This window comes from Aspergillus affinis (assembly GCF_023601865.1).
Source record: "Aspergillus affinis strain CMG 70 chromosome Unknown NODE_108_length_126046_cov_85_726607, whole genome shotgun sequence".
Taxonomy (NCBI): Eukaryota; Fungi; Ascomycota; class Eurotiomycetes; order Eurotiales; family Aspergillaceae; genus Aspergillus; species Aspergillus affinis.
This window is the reverse complement of record NW_026515889.1, coordinates 54,570-71,200: the sequence shown is the minus strand read 5'-3', so window position 1 is coordinate 71,200 and position 16,631 is coordinate 54,570. Positions and strand designations below refer to the sequence as shown.

At 51.9% G+C, this 16,631-nt stretch overlaps 2 protein-coding genes across 2 annotated transcripts; one reads left to right on the top strand and one right to left on the bottom strand.

Moving 5' to 3' along the window:
- Positions 1–3,213: 3,213 nt before the first annotated feature.
- Positions 3,214–9,469, top strand: KD926_000333 (protein kinase RIM15; the record flags this gene model as incomplete). Its single annotated transcript, XM_053104278.1, has 2 exons — positions 3,214–3,786; positions 3,863–9,469. 2 exons carry the CDS (start codon positions 3,214–3,216, stop codon positions 9,467–9,469), a joined length of 6,180 nt encoding a protein of 2,059 aa, XP_052952435.1.
- Positions 9,470–11,165: 1,696 nt separating this feature from the next.
- On the bottom strand, positions 11,166–14,056 carry KD926_000332 (Mechanosensitive ion channel family; the record flags this gene model as incomplete). Its single annotated transcript, XM_053104277.1, has 2 exons — positions 11,166–13,352; positions 13,415–14,056. The coding sequence occupies 2 exons, from the start codon at positions 14,054–14,056 to the stop codon at positions 11,166–11,168; spliced, it is 2,829 nt and encodes a 942-aa protein (XP_052952434.1).
- Positions 14,057–16,631: the final 2,575 nt, after the last annotated feature.

The following is a 16,631-nucleotide window of genomic DNA, read 5'->3' as shown; positions in this document are numbered from 1 at the left end:
ACCAAGATCTCATCCGCATGTCAGATGATGAATTTCCGGCACGTTCAACCAACCACGATGCCACATTTCAGAGACCGGAACAACGGCAAGTGCAGTTCCAGTCTCAGTCCAGTTCCAGTCCTGGGTCCTTAGGAAGTCGGTAGGTATGGGATGGTCTAGTCCGTATGTCTCTCTCAGCAACCAGAAAGCCGATCATGGCCTCATCGTCCCGTCCGACGAGGTAAGGATTGACGGTGCCGATACCGATGCGATGCGATGCGGGTCTGCGGACGGATGGGGTTTTGTGGGGAAAGATGAGATAGTTAGATGGTATGATGATGAATCATGAATGGGATTTGGTTCCCCTTGTTTCGCAGTGGATAACGGGGAGGTACCGTAGGGGTAGGGATTTCCGCTTCTCTCTCTCTAATTTTCTGTGGTTTGTAATATTCAAATGGAGGCCCATTGAAGTTTGGTTCATGTGTTGATGCAGAATGGGAGTAACTATACTCAGTGTACATGTATGTACTGTCTACAAAGGGAGCACGGAGTTCGAAGACACACTCCATTACTCCATACTAGTAACTACTGACCATTCAAAGCAAACGATCGATCATTTCCAGTCGCTGCATGAGGGAATGGGACCCATGCACGACGCAGGGAGGCCCGCAGTATTATTTTTTTCTTTCTTTTTGTTGTCTCTCTGGTCTCTTCCTTGCCGGACCCTAAAGGAAGAAGCAGACGAAGGAAGAGCGACAGACTCCCCGACTCCCCACCTTTTTCATCCAGTTTTACCCCGCAGAATCAAATCCGTTTCACGCAGCTCTCGTTGATCCTGCTGATGCTCGCCTTGGGTCTTGCGAAAGTTTATTGTCTCCTCGACGGCAAAAAAAAGTGCCAATCAGTTGTCTGGGAAATTCAAAGGTACCGCTCTCAATTCTGGTTCTTCTCCAAGATATACACCGTAAGTAATTAACTCCGCCTGGTTCGGTCGGCAGAGAGGAGAAGTGCAGTAATTAAGACAGAACTCTGCATCTCCGTCCCAGACCTTGCACGTCCCCAGCAATGTAGGAGGTCGATGCTAATGCCAACCTAGCCTCTCACTAACGTAGCTTGTCCATGACTGCAGAGTGCAGATGGAACGAGAAGCAGACGAGGTGGGGAATGTCCGACTTGTACAAATCGCTTGTGTTCCCACTTGGTACCCCGATTCCGCCCGGGGCGAAGGGAAATGCTGAAGGAACACACACACACACACACACACACACACACACACACACACACACACAAGAGTGCACCAAATAATAAAAAAGGAGAAAAAAGAAAGAAATGGTCACACTAATGAGGTTCGGAGACTGGGGGCATTCATGGAATTTTCCATGAACATCGTCACACCTTTGTCCGATGGATGAAGAGAAGGAAGAAGGGGGGAGGATCCATGGAACGCAGCCAGGAGGTGACGTCCCGAGAACTCCGCCGGAAACGGTGGATGGCGGTACTTTTCGATCGGATGATCATCTGGACACTTTTATCTGGATGTGAATGATATGTTATGGTTTCTCTTAGCCAGAGCCGAACTCTTACTCAGTCACTAACGGTGTCAGTTACCTAATGTACAACTAAGAGACTAAGAGACTAAGAGTAGACGATGGAATCCACTATCACCCACCGTTGAAAGCAAATCAGCGTAGCGCATGTGCGGACCGGAATGACAGGCCTTCGAATGATACCGATAAGTTGATATTATTATCGCCCTAGACTAACGAGTCCTACGAGCTGGTGGTCCGAGGAACGAGCCGTGTCTAGACGAGAAGGGGGGAGGGCGAGACAGGGATGCGACAGATCTTATGCTGCTGGGGATGAAGGCACGAGCGAATCACCGGTCGGGTCGATACGATCCAGACAACAGGTCATGATGATGATGATGATGAGGAGGAGGAGGAGGAGGAGGAGGAGCTGATCTCTCCCAGATAATTCCAGAGTCGAGGTTACTCTTCGTTTTCCCCCGAGAAGGGCAACAGTCGGTGGTCCGTGGCGTGGTGGTCGGCGTTGAATCATGTTATGCTTCTTGCGGGTCTCCAACGGTCGGGGGGATCCTTTTCTTACAGTGTATTATTATTGATTATTTTTTTAATTTTTGGTTGTTGGTTCATTACAAGGGTTTCAGGTATTTATTTTATTATGCTATAATGGTCTTTTCTTGATTCTTAAGGTATAGACAGTAACTATCATAGGACTACGGAGTAAGCACGGGGTTTGGGCTTCACGACTGGACTGTTTGTTTCAGAGCGTCGAGACGAGATGGAATTCTGAAATTACTATTCATATTAATGAGAATTAATACTGTAAGGATGCCATGTCGTAATGGTCAAAAGAATCGGAATTGATCGTCCTTTTCTGCCGTTCCTCTTTTATTTTTCTCTTCCCTGCCTCACTTTGACTTTCAGACTGCATTTGCCTTTTTTACCCACTTCTCTCCATCCACCTTTTTTTTCCTTTTTTTTTTTTAATATTTTTTTTTATTATCTCCGTCCCTTCGGCTTCCCCCTCTCACTCTCCTCAATCCATATTTCCATACTTCTCTGTCCATCTTCACCCACTCGACACGTCGGATCGCTGTGATTCTTCCGGAACTGCCTTCGTCAACCTCAATCGGGGATTGACTCGGTCGATCACGCTGGCTTCGCGTTGACGCCTCCCGTCGCGCTCTTCCCCGCATAGCCGCTACTTTGTCTTTCTCTTGGTCGCTCGTCTTGTTCATCTGTCCACCGATTACGAGGTGCCATCTTTATTTTTTTTGTAGTGTCTTTTTTTTGTTTTGATTTACTCTATCTTTTTTTTCCTCTATCCTCCAGCCTCTTGGTGGTTGTTCAAGAGAATCAAATCATTAGGGAAACGAACCTCTGCCGTGATCCTCCCTCTGACGAGGGTCGTTCCCGCTTGTCTTTTGTGATCCTCCGACGTTTCTCCCCCGCGCGCCTCAGCCATGGCTAGCTAGTTGATGCTGCGGATGAATCCATAACTTCCATTCCAAGGGCATCCGCTCTGCCCGGCAGACGGTCCTGCTAGGGCCTTTTCTCTTTTTGTTATTCCGTCTACTACAGACTCGCTCCGATCGCTCGCTCGTCTCCTTCCGCCCGCTGAAGCCTTTCAGCGCCGGCCCTTCGTCTCCCTACCCGCCAGTCTCCCCCCCCGGAGACTTTCCCCTCGGATCGACGGCGGTTTTCGTTCAGTATGGCCGGCAATGGCTTTCAGAGTGCCCAGTTTCTGGCTCCTCCGGCCGTGAGTGCTTTGAGGCAGGAGGCCCGCGCCATCGACCCGAATTTCTCCCCTTCGATGCGCTCGTTATCCGACAACATGCAAGAAGAACGCGAGGATTTGAGGGAGGCGGCGGAACAGACTCTGAATGTGATCGTTGATCTGGATCTCGAGGGCCGCATCAAATGGGTGAGCCCCTCGTGGAAACAGGTTGTCGGCACCCCCGCTGAGTCGGTGGAAGGTCGAATGATCTCGGAACTCCTGGCCGGCAACAAGAACGTCTTCCAGGATGCCATCGAATCCTTGAAGGAGGACGACTCCCGCAGTCGTTTCATTCGTTTCGCCGTGCACATGGGTCCCGATTCGGTTCTGAAGTATTCCCCGGAGCCGCAACCTCTCGATCTGGACGCTTCGGGGACCGATGAAGCTGAAGGGTCGGAGGCTCAAGATGCGACACCGACGAAACCAGAGGAGCGCAACAACGATATCATAAACATGGAGGGACAAGGAATCATGGCTTTTGACCGGACTTCGAGTGGGATTGGCCATGTAAGTTTGAACAACCACAACGGATTTCGGATCTACATAGGGCCCGGAAGAACTGACCTTCTTGATACTCGAATAGACGATGTGGATGTTACGGCCCTTCACGCAGCCAAGGGAAGTTACGATCGATCTTCCTCCAATGCTCGTTGAATCGCTGGGTGTTGGAGCTGAAGTTCTCGCGAACTACCTGACGACGCTGGCTGAAGCGGCTGCCACCGAGCCCGACCCCTCAAGATATCCCGCCCCGGACCCCATCCTGTGTCGAATCTGTGAGCGTCAGATCACGCCCTGGTGGTTCGAAAAGCATTCGGATCTGTGTCTCCAAGAACACCGGGCCGAGATGGATGTCCAGATAGCGCAGGAGAACCTGAACGAGCACCGGCATGCGATTGTTAGGGTTCTGGATGCGTTGGAGGCCAGACAGGGAAGGCCGTTGATCTCCGGCGATGGGAATCCGCCCCCGCCAACGCAGCCAGAGTATAAAAGTTTGCCCATCGGCCCGTCTCCCGTGGCTTCGGCTCCGTCGTCCGGGTCGGTCTCCAACTCCAGCTCTGCTCCTGCCACTCCGCCGCGGTCCAGAGACCACTCAGCCTCGGGTATCGGACACGCCCGAGGTCGATCCTTCGCTGTGCGGCGACCCTTGTCGCGCGTGGTCGAACTCATTCTTGATCTATGCGACACGGCGCTGGAAATCAACATGCCAGTGATCAAGGAGACGCGGCCGGAGAACGGGGACGATTTTCGAACCATGTCTCCGCAGTCGGAGTCCCGCATCTCGCAGGTCATACAGTGGCAGTCTCCCAGTTCGAATACTCTTGAGCAGGAGCAAGGTCTGGCGGCGTTGTGCATGGACACGGAGCAGGTTTCGAGGGCGAAGGTGGATGCTGTGATTCGCCATCGAAGAATCGTCGAGTACGCGGAACGGATTCGCATCGAATACACTGTGCTGGTGGAAGAGTGTATTACGGCAGCTCTGAGCAAAGCCGAACGCATCGCCGCTGGTCAATTGAGCGATTCCGGCTCCTCCGACGATGAATCTTACAGGGACGACACGCCGGCTGCCGCCCCCAGCCCGAGATTGTCTTGCGAGATCGCCCCTCCGCCGCCGCCGCCTCCTATGTCCGCTCTCACGATGTCCATGCGTAACTCCCCGGATCGCTTTCAGTCTCCTCAGCCCTCCGAGGGGAAACCCACCTCCTCGGTGGCCGTGTCCACGGGGTCCAACAGCCCGATGGAATGTCCGACTCCCCGCTCTCACAAGAGTATGGCTGGTGTGCTGGGCACGTCCCAATCGTCCCGCCGAGCCCTTTCCTCACTGGATCCAGACGTGGGCGACTACAGTGACAGTAGCGTTCCGTCATCTGCTTTCCCCGGGGCCATGCGAACTGATTCCCCCTCGTCCGATCGCAGCCTCAAAAGACGGAGCCTGGTTCTTCCCGGGCTATCTAGCTCCCCTCATCGACAGCATTCTCCGGCCAGGGCCTCAGGACCGCACTCCCCTTTGCGCATGCCGAAACCTCGTCTGTCTAGCGGCGCCGATAGCTTACCGTCTCCGATCGTGTCTCCCTTGACAAATGCCGGGGAACTGGCCCACCATCACTTTCGCCATCATCGCCGACAATCTTCCGCTACCTCTTCGGACATGGCGCGGCCGCCAGTGTCGCCCCATTTGACCTCCGCTCGAGAGCTACAGCCACGCCCGGCACCGCCCTCCATTAAGGATTTCGAAATCATCAAGCCGATCAGCAAAGGCGCCTTCGGGAGTGTGTACTTGTCTAAGAAGAAGACCACTGGCGAATACTTTGCGATCAAGGTTTTGAAGAAAGCGGACATGGTTGCGAAGAATCAAGTTACCAATGTGAAGGCGGAGCGGGCAATTATGATGTGGCAGGGCGAGAGCGATTTCGTTGCTAAGCTGTACTGGACGTTCTCTAGCAAAGAATACCTCTATCTGGTGATGGAATATCTCAACGGGGGCGACTGTGCCTCCCTTGTCAAGGTTCTGGGTGGTCTCCCCGAGGACTGGGCGAAGAAGTACGTTGCCGAAATCGTCCTCGGGGTGGAGCATCTTCATGGAAGGGGAATTGTTCACCGTGATCTCAAGCCGGACAACTTCCTAATCGACCAAACGGGCCACCTCAAGCTCACCGATTTCGGTTTGTCTCGCATGGGTCTAGTCGGACGTCAAAAGCGCGTTCTCAAGAATCTGAACGAGCCGGCCCCTGACCTACTGCAGCAAGGGCCCTTTCCTCGCGCCACTTCGATTACGTCCTCCCGGTCTGCCTCTTTTGACTTCCAGGGTGGTAACGGTTCGCCGGGTTCGACGCCGCTGATCACCCCGGATGCTGCGAGCAGCATCCCTCAGCCTTCCTACTTCAACCTCAACCAAGGCGGCGGACTCAGTCGACAGACCTCGCGCCGAGCGTCTGGTTACCGCAGTGACAGCGGAGGCAGCGATAACTTGAATGCCATTTTTCAATCGCTGTCACTCAACGAAGGCAGCGAGACGGCAAGTTCTCTGCCGGTTCCTGTCCCCGGTCATTCTTCGAGCAGTGTAATGGAGGAAGAGGGCCAGAGCGAGCTGGGCGAATCCCCTCAGCTGTACCCGCTTCATTTAGCTCACAGCATGCCGGTTCCGCACGAGACACCCCTGCAACCGGGCATGATGCCGCCGCTGATGGCGCTTTTCGACCCTGAAGATCATAACCGACGTTTTGTCGGTACTCCCGATTATCTGGCGCCGGAGACGATCAACGGCGTGGGTCAGGACGAGATGAGCGACTGGTGGTCTTTGGGCTGCATGATGTTCGAGTTCCTGTTCGGATACCCGCCCTTCAATGCAGACACCCCGGACGAAGTATTTGACAACATCCTCCACCGCAGGATCAACTGGCCCGAGGATATCGAAGAACTGGCAACCCCAGAATCTATTGATCTTATGAATAAGCTGATGACGATCAATCCGCGTGAGCGAATTGGAGCGAACGTCGATGAAAAGTATCCCAATGGAGGCGCGGAAATTCGAAGCCACCCGTGGTTCTCGGACATCAACTGGGATACGCTCCTCGACGACAAGGCGGAGTTCGTTCCGAATCTAGAGAATCCTGAAGACACCGAGTACTTCGATGCCAGAGGAGCTACCCTCCAGGCCTTTACTGAGGAGCTTGAAGATGGCAGTTCTCCCCAGCAGCCAGCAACAACCGGACCCTACCCCGACAGACCCCACGATGCGCTGTTCAAAGTTCGCTCGCAGGTGAATTCCGTAAAGCGACCTCTGATGCCTCTACACATCCCGCCTCATGTGCGCGAATCACGTAGTCGACGACTTAGCGAACCCACCTTGGCGGACGATTTTGGCAATTTCGCCTTTAAGAACCTTCCCATGCTGGAAAAAGCCAATAAAGACGTGATCCAAAAACTGCGTCAGGAGGCAATGCAAGCTCAGCAACGTCATGTCACGCCTTCGGGAGCACCACAGCAGACCCAGACTCAAAATCCGCCGCAGACCCCCGTACAAGCACCGGCACCGGCACCAACACCCGGCCAGGCACAGGGCCCGCCACCTCCACCAGCGCCAGCAGCACCGTCATCTGGTCCGTCTTTGGAGGGCAGTCCTTTGCCCATGTCGTTGCAGCGAACGCTGTCGCATAATAAGGGCAACAACCGGCCATCGTCACCCTCCAGTCTGAGTCAGGCGAACTCATCCCCAAGCCGTCCGTCACAGCCTTCGTCTCCGCTCCTGGTGCAATTCAGCACCGGCCACCATAACCACGAGCGGAGAAAGACGTCGGGATCTTCTTCGGCTAACTCTCACCAATCTAGCGGGTCTTTCCAACCTGGTGCACCGGATCAAAACCGTATGGCGAGTCTGAAATACAGCTCCACGGCATCGTCTCCGATCAAAACCACCCGAACCACTCATTCGCCCGACAAGACGCCTTCCGGTCCCACGCGTCAAGGTAGCGTTCCTATCGGAAGAGCTCGATCGCAGACTATCGGCTCGCAAGATGGAGATTTATCGTCTTCTCTGGCAAAGGAATCGTACGTCGCGGGCCACTACAAACGCCACAGTCAGCTTGTCGATGTTTCGCCGTCATCCTCAGATAACGAGGATCCACGCACCAAGGCGCTGCTCAAAGTGCAACGGCAGCGTCAGGGCTCCCGGCGCCTTTCTCAGATCAACATACCTGAAAAGCCTTACTTCCGGCCGCTGGACGTGCTCATCTGCGAGGATCATCCGGTTTCGAGATTGGTTATGGAACGTTTGTTTGAGAAACTCCGCTGCCGTACTATCACGGCTCCCAACGGCGCAGAGGCCATGCGTTACGCACTAAGTGAAGTTCGGTTCGATATCATATTAACGGAGTACAAGCTACCTCAGGTCAATGGAGCCGATGTGGCACGTATGGTAAGGGAGACGCGAAGCGCCAACCGCCATACGCCCATCATCGCAGTCACCGGATATCTCAAGGACCTGCCCGAGACGCATCACTTTGACACTCTCGTCGAGAAACCGCCGACTTTGACCAAGTTCACGGAATTGCTGTGCAGATTCTGTCAGTGGAAACCTCCACCGAAAGATTGGACCCCCTCGCAGCCACTGCCCATTTCGCAGTCCTTGTTGCGTCACTCTGCTGCACCGACTGAGCATAGCCCTAGCTCGACCACGTCTTCTAGCTTCATGCCAATACTCTCAAGCTCGTATCGAGGATCTAGTCGCCAAGACTCCATTGGCAGCAGTTCCTTTGGCGATGTGGAATCTGTCAAGGCCGAGGATGCTCCGGTGACCTCAAGTCGCCAGACCGATGAATGGGCCCCCAACCAAGGCGGACTAGGCATTTCCGAAGAGGCAGTTGCGAGCCAGAAGGCCCCTGATCCGATTACAAAGCCTGACTCGAATCCCGCACCTTTGCCGCACTTAATACATGCGGTCTCCGCCCCGGCTGAAATGAATCCTTCTGCCGCGGACGCTCCCCGCAAACGGCGGTCCAGTGAATCCATCCGGGCCAAAAGAGAGTCCTTGGAGAAGAAGCGCCATGAGTGCGCAGAATCTGGCGATGATGAGGATGAGGAGTTTGGTGCTGCCCAGGCACGGGCGCAAAGTCCTCGACACCGGTCTCATCGCCCCGGCTCCAAATTGGGGATTGAAATGATGAGAACTAATAGCCGAGGAAGTGTGGTTAGTGGCAGCGAAGAGGTGCTCAAGAAAGAAAGAGAGGCACTTGAGAGAGCCAGAAGCGTGGGGTTGGGGGTCAGCGGCGATCAACTCGGCCCGTCCCCTCGTAGCATCATCAGACTAGAGGATCGATTCAAAGGGCTTCAAGTTCCCGAAGAAGCTGTCGCTGGGTCAGCCGACGAGGATGTTAGTCCGCGACATTCTCCTCGACCTCCCGATGACAAAGAGACGCCCACTGAATGCGAGAATGGAGCGAAGACGAGCACAGAAACCCCTCACAAAGGACAAATCACGCCTCCAATCGTGTTCAACGAAGTCGACGAGGACCTCGAGACCACACCGACTGATCCTAACACGCCATCCGTTAAGATCAAAGATTATGGCGACGCGGATATGAGTACCGATAGTGAAGTTATCCAAACTCCCGAATCTGAAGCTACACCTCGGCCAGCACACACGCCTTCGCTTGGTTTCGATGATGATACCACGCCACGCCAGTCGGGACGATAGAGCCAGCCACCGGTGACGGGACTTTTATTTTCTTTCAAAACTTGCTTGAAAAAAAAGGAAAAAGGAAAACAAAAGCAAGAGAACAAAAGTCAAAGAGATATATAGAGTGTTGCTTGCTGTCTTTGATATGATACGATATGAAGACTTGAGGAGTTGGTTTGCATTTTCTCTATGGAAACACTTCTTGTATCTTCCCTCTTCACCTTGCTGTTTGATAAACCCTACGCATCTTTGCATTTTCTGTATCAGTGACAGATCGATTGATTTTCTTCTCCCCTCAAACTCTGTATGCAATATTGCATCCTGTCAGAATATCTCCGCATTTGCTCTTCCCTCGTTCCGAAATTATTCTTTTTTTTTTTCCCCTTCAAGGTATTGTTCAACTAAGCGGGCGTTTGGGTGCAAAATGACATGAACATTTGTTATCATCCATCATCTCAACCTGGTCGTTTGAGTTTTTGCTTTTTGCTTTTTGCTTTTTGAGCTTTTCGTTCTTTTGTTTTCCTTTTCTCTCAGAGAATTCTTTTTCTTTTGTGTTCAACCTCAACCAACCCTTTTGTTCTTCGTCTTTGTCTCTTTTTCTATTCTTCACTAAGGAATGGATAGAATTGGCAGAGTGACTGATTGAATGAATGATCATTTGGTTCTTTTTATCCATCTCCCTCTCTCTCCATGTATGTACGAGATTATCAAAACTGTCTTTGGAAAAATACCAAAAAAAATATCATGGAAAAAAAAAAAGCAGGACTATTTATTTCATATTTCTCATTGTCTACTTTTCTTTTTATTCCCCCACTCTCTAAACGAATGAATCAAAAAAGAGGTAACTTGCTAGTGTGTTATGGGGAGGTTTTCCACAATGTTTGATTCTCTTCTGTTCATGGATGTTTAGTTGCGGAGTATATGATACTTTTTCTCCTTTTGTTACATCATTTAACTTTTTTTTCCTGCTAACGTGTTCATAACTGCTTTCTAAGGTTTGTAAAATATGAATATATGATATGATAAGTCGTGATGGAAATCAAGTTATCTGATGCAGGGTTACTGACTTAGCCATTGTGTTTATTGTCAATTCAATATCAAAGTCAAAGTATAAGTTGTACATACGTCCGTTCATATGATGAAATCAAAGACATTCGGTGAAGGGGAATTGACTTTCAATGTTGACCCGAAATCAACCATTAGACGAACTAGTTGGCTAGTTAGCTAGCTCTGCTAGTTACTACTCCGTAGACCAAAGTCTAATCAGAAATGAAACCATTATAACATCACATCCGAGGTCCGTGTCTCCAACGGAAGATGACGAAATAATGTCTAACTCCGTACGTATTACACGTAGAAAGCACACATGGGAAGAGCCGAGAGCTAAAAAGTGGCAAATAAGAATATCAAATGGACACGATCAGAAGATTGAAGTAATCAAAACCATTGGGAAGGCGATTAGTTGTATGGAGGTAAATGTATCTGTAAATGTTGAAATGAAACCGAACAAAAGCAATCAAACAATGCCGCCCATTGGTATGTAGTTTGTATGTACTTGGAAATCAAAATGTAACATGAATAGTAGGCTGATGGAACATCAAATCAGGTATCTGTGAAGTATCTGTCTATGTAGTGAGAGAGTGTAGGTTTTCTGTAGTCGATGTTGAAGGGGTTTTCTATGTTTCTTGTGTATGTTTGAGGGATTGTAGTTCTTCTACCGTTGCTGCTGCTCGGAATGGCGGCTTCTGCCGGAGGGCGAGGCCGTGCGGATCTGAGTCAAGGCGTCGTTTTGCTCGAATCGTCCCTGCTCGGCGAGATCTTCGTGCTCACGGCTGTTGAGACTGTTGCGGTGGCGGAAGAAACGGTTGCGGCTGATGGAGGAAGCGATGCTGTGTCCGCCCTGCGATTCGGTCGACCGGCGGCCTTCGGGGTGATTGGAGGGAACGCTGAGGTTGGAGTTGCCACGAGGTCGCGAGCGAGAGGATGAAGTGCGGCTACGACGCTCGGCCTCTTCTTCCTCTTCTTCCTGGATACGGCGCTCGGCATTCTCCCGGTTGGCAAAACGAACGACGTCGTCGACTCGCTGGGTGCGGTCTTCGAAGACGTCACCCATCACATCGCCCGAGGAGATGTCGCGCATACCCAGCGAGAAGTCGACATGCTTGCGGGATTGCATGGTGTCGCCGCGGTTTCGGGCAGCAGCGGTAGCAGCGCCTTTGCGGAGGATCGACGGATGGCGCAAGGCACCGGAGCTGTAAGGAGAGTTCTCGCTGACGTCTCCTCGTTCGCTCAAGGGCGTAGGCGGGGGACGACTGTCGTTGCTGGAAGCCATCTGGTTGCCCAGACCGGAGACATGGAGAGGAATGTCGACCCGGGCACCCTGGAGGTTCATGCGAGGGCCCTCGATACCAATCTCCTGCAAGGCAATCATAAGCATGCAGATGAACTTGTTGCGACGCTGCAGACGGAGACCTTCGTTCTGCCAGTTAGATTTGTAGAAAAAGACAACGTTGAGGGTCACGGAGAAATTGTCAGTCACTTCACGCATTTCGGTGAGAATGTTGGTTTGGAACTCGCGGCGTTCACTGCGGACGAATTCGAGAAGGCGCTGACGCAGAGCATCGATCTGTTCGAGGGTCGTGCCGTATTTAATGACAATGGGGATTGCCTCGGCGAGAGCTCCGGAACGGCGCTGGTTGAGAATGAAAAGGCCGTTGAGGTAGCTGTTGGGCGCTTGGACGACGTGACCCTGCATCTTCTTAAACTCGGTGTATAGGAGCGAGATTTGCTTAACGAAGTAGTCATCACCAAGACCGGCGTCACCGGCGTTACCATAAATCGTGACACGATCACCAACATCGAATGGGTGCTTGACGAAAACGAAGACGACCGATTGGAGGAATTCCTGGGCAGTAGCGGAAAAGAGCCACGACAAAGCAAGGACAGTGGATCCCGCAGAGGTGAGCACACCAGCGGCGGAGGTCGAAATGAGGGAAAGTAAAACGATGATGGCAATCACGACCACGAAGAACTCGAGAACATTGTCCAACCTCGACACGACCGAGTCAAGATCCTTCAGAGACGCGGTGATAGACTTGCGCTCACGTCCTATTTCAACACAGACAGCCTCCAGCTCATCCATGGAGATATCACCGTTCATATCCTTGTCGAACATAATGAATGCAGCATCGGCCTCGTCATTGTTGTCGAAAGCCTCCTTCAAGTCACCCGAGAAAACCGTGTCGAATCCATTGCGCACGAACGTGCGGTACAGGCGGCGGGCGAGAACCTGGCAGCCGGTTGTGGTCCGCAGCAGGGTCAACACGACCTGATAGGGGTGCGTGCTGTTGGTGGCTTTGCGGCCAGTGAAATCCGCCGCCACTGCGCCCGCCACGTCGCCCACCTTGTTCAAAGCACCCTTGGCAGCTCGCTGGGCCATGCCGGCAAACTGCAAGGGAGTCTTGATTCCGGAGTTATTTTTTTCCTCTCCGTTGTCGAACTCATCGTCCTCGTTCGCAAGCTTGGTCCGGGAGAAATCGTACAGTTTGGTCAAACTGCCAATCTGGAACTTGTTGATTTCAATGCGATCGGCGTAGGTCCGCGTGTGGAAGCTGATCGCAATCAGTTGGATGATGAACTTCTCGATGAGGTTCAGAATGACGAAAACGAAGATTGCAATGATGATAGTGTTGACGGTTTTCTCCCAGCTTCGAGTCCTCTTGTCGCCATCAACGTGATGACTTTTCATGGTAGGTAGAAAAGAGATTTCCACTCCGAGCCACCAGAGGAAGAGAGTGAAGTGAAGCTCCAATTGCTTCGCCAAATCGCGCCATTTCTTTGCATTGTTGGTGAAAACACTCGCAAGGATTCCCACGGGAATAGGAAGTAGTTTGGCTACAATCTTTAGGTAGAAACCAGTTAGTCATATGCCAATAAGTGTCCGGTTACAAGTGATATACGTACTCTTCCGGCCCACAATGTCAACCAAACGATTTCCAACCAGACAGAGAACCAGAGCAGCTGAACGCCTCCCACGTTGGCATCGGGGAAAGCCAGGGCACCGACCAACAACGGAATGAGCAGAATGACAACTAGAGGCACGATATACGTAAGATACCGAACGATAAAGCTAGATTCATGGATTTTCTTGATGAATTTGGCAAAGCTGGTGTTGGGGTTTTCCGGCGGGTTATAGACGGCAGCTTTCTCGTGCAATGGGTTGGTTGCCTCGTCGAATTCATCCACGTTTTGGGAACGACGCGAACGGGTTCGCGAGATGGAGTTAGTCTCTCCTCCACCTTCCGCTCCGTTCTCTTTTTCGTTCGCCTCGTCTCGAGTCGAGCGAGATGCCACACGCTCCGCCTCCAGAACCGCTAGATCATCTTCAAGGCGCATTGCTTGTTCCCGCGAGGCCGATGGGGATCGCAACGCAGTGATATCTAGATCATCATGGGTGGTATTCACGCGAAGGTGGCTTCCTTGGCCCTCATTGGACGGCTCATTGACGTAGGTGCCATCATCGGAAGGTTGGGTGTCGTCGGTCTTGTCCTTTCGCTTCTCATCGTGATATTTGGGAGCCGGAATCTCCTCCACGGGGGTTGACATGCTGGCACCAGGCCAGACAGCGCGTAATAAAAAAAATCGACGTAAAATTGATAAGGTGCAATTAAAGAGAGAGTAGCGGGGATGAATGCCAGAGCCCGAGGAAATTAAGAACTAAAAAGACTGATAATAATGGAGGTTGTAAAAAAAAGATATAGAATAAATGTAAAAGAATGAAGTTAAACGAGTGAAGTAGCAGGAAGAGGGGAAGAACGCGGGAGGGAGGAGAAGCCCCGAATTCTATAGAAATCAACTTTCTCCTAGGCCGTTGTGTAGCTGCTAGTCTCAGACGCCAACAAGGGCAGGAAGACAGACCAACACGAGTGGGGACCGGTTTAACCGATATCGAGTTTAGTTTATCAAGGGGGGCACACCAGGGCGGCTTAATCTGCGAGATAGCGTGTATGAATGACGAGAGGTGGAAATTAAAGTGTCGAGCAAGATGGTAGGGCTCGATAGATTGTGATGGGATGCGAAAAATGAGAGGGAGGGAAAAGATGCGATCTGAGAACGACAGAAGGAGGGCGAGAGTGGCAGGCCATTAAATCAGATGAAAAAAAGAAAAAAGAAGGGAAAGAAAAAAAAAAAACTGGAGCAGGATTTGAGCACCAACAATAGCAGCCAGAAGGGGGAGCGAAGTCGATGCGGGAAGATGCCGATCGCACGGGAATATGGACCGGTGGAGAATCGAGAGATTTCGTCAGTCCAGACCGTTGGAAGAACCTCTAAGAATGCTCCTAGCCCTCTCGTCCATTTACCACCGATGTACACCTTCCAGGTCGAGAGAGAGCTGGCTCTCGGAGTCGACCGGCGTTCGCGACGATCGCTCCCTTTGCCGGGATAGGTTCAAAATCATGATGACCAGGATGGCAGAGAGATGAGGACGATTGATTTGCCGAGTGGTTGCGAGTCAGGGCTAACCGAAGCCCATACAGCGACAGTCCGACACACCAGGCAAGGAATGGTCTCCTCACGGGGGTCCAGGCTACTCCGAGTAGTGGCTAAGAGCCTAAGGAGCCCCTAAGTGGTCCCTACAAGTGGTCCAACCGGGGCCATGGAAAGTCAAAGACCCAGTTGTGTGCGCCAGGTCTGAACCAATGATCATGATCGGATCTCCCAGTTGGCAGATGTTGATGGATGGTGACAGTGCGAATCCTTGTCTGGAACAATGGAACCGATGACCGGGGGGGAGTCCGAGGTAGAACGAAGGGGGAGGGGAAAGAACAGGAAGAGGAAAGACGAGAGAGAGAACCTTGGGTACGTCGCCAGCGCGTGTCTCGCCCGCCCGTGACTTTTCGGTACTCCATACGATAACCTCTCCGCGGACTATTGGGGATTATTGTTGACAGTCTGACTTTCCCTCCAATTCCCGTGTAACTGTAGGAGTAAGGTACCCGGACTCCGGGCCACTTACCAGTCACATAATCCTCAGCAAGAGAATAAGTTCCGGAAAATTGAATTCTTACAGAGGACCTGTTGACGGTATGAAAGGCGTACGCAGGGCGGGAGGCGAAACGGCCGGCGGTAAAGTGGCCACCGCCAAGAAACGCCACCTCAGGCACCACTTGCATGGCGGCTTCTCCTTTTTTTGGCCCTTCCGAGGAAATCAATGTGAAACATCGTCGTCGACTTCCAGTTCCTCGAGGTCAGCTTCCGCCCCAAATTAACCTGCTTCCTGCCAAGATAAGCCGCAATCACGACAGGGCAGACTTTCCTTTGGGACGGCCGAGATATTAATTATATTAAATGTATTAATAGCGTTGGTTCTGACCACTGTCGCGTCTGTCAGCATCAGATGGTCGACATAAGTCATAAAATGCCCGTGCCCGGATTATGCAGATTATGTCGGATATGCACGTCTTATGATCGGCACCCGTTCATCGGTTTTGGGGGTCTTCTATTGATTGTCCGACCTTCCTTCTTGGTCCAAGTTGCTAGATGATGGATCTAACTACCGCTTTCAATAGTCCGAGTCTCGGGCGAGGTGTACACCACTTTTTTTGTGCCCGTTCAGTTGGCCTACGAATGGTCCCAGACTACACAGTACGGAGAATCAGAGACACGGTCAAATTCCAGCAGAAACAATCCTGTTTGCCCTCATTGTTGATAGCCAGTGATCGGATACGATCGACTTGCCTGACTTCCTCCGACATCATCGTTGACGTGGTTGCCCCGCCCAGTCACATTTGGGAGTCTAAGAGGCTGGGACCGAACCGGGAATCATAAGCTCAGACAAGCATGTCTCTTATGATATCATTTACGGACGTCTCAAACGCCATGATGATCGCTTGATGTACGGAGTACAGTGTACACACAGTCGGACACAGTGCATCCACCCTCCGTAGTTAGTCCATACGATGTGCACAATTCCCCAGGTTGATCGTCGGCTGGCCTCTTGCATATTCTGAACAGTGCGCAGAAAACCCGGATCGTCTCTACTCGGCGGTTTCCCAATCAATTCTCTTGGTGGACGGAGCGTCTTCGCTTGTTTTGTATAGACTAGTTCTTGCTGATCTCCGTTCGTTTGGAGCCGTCACTCTCCGAAAGGTCTTCCCCGCCTGTTTCCGGGGCCTATTCT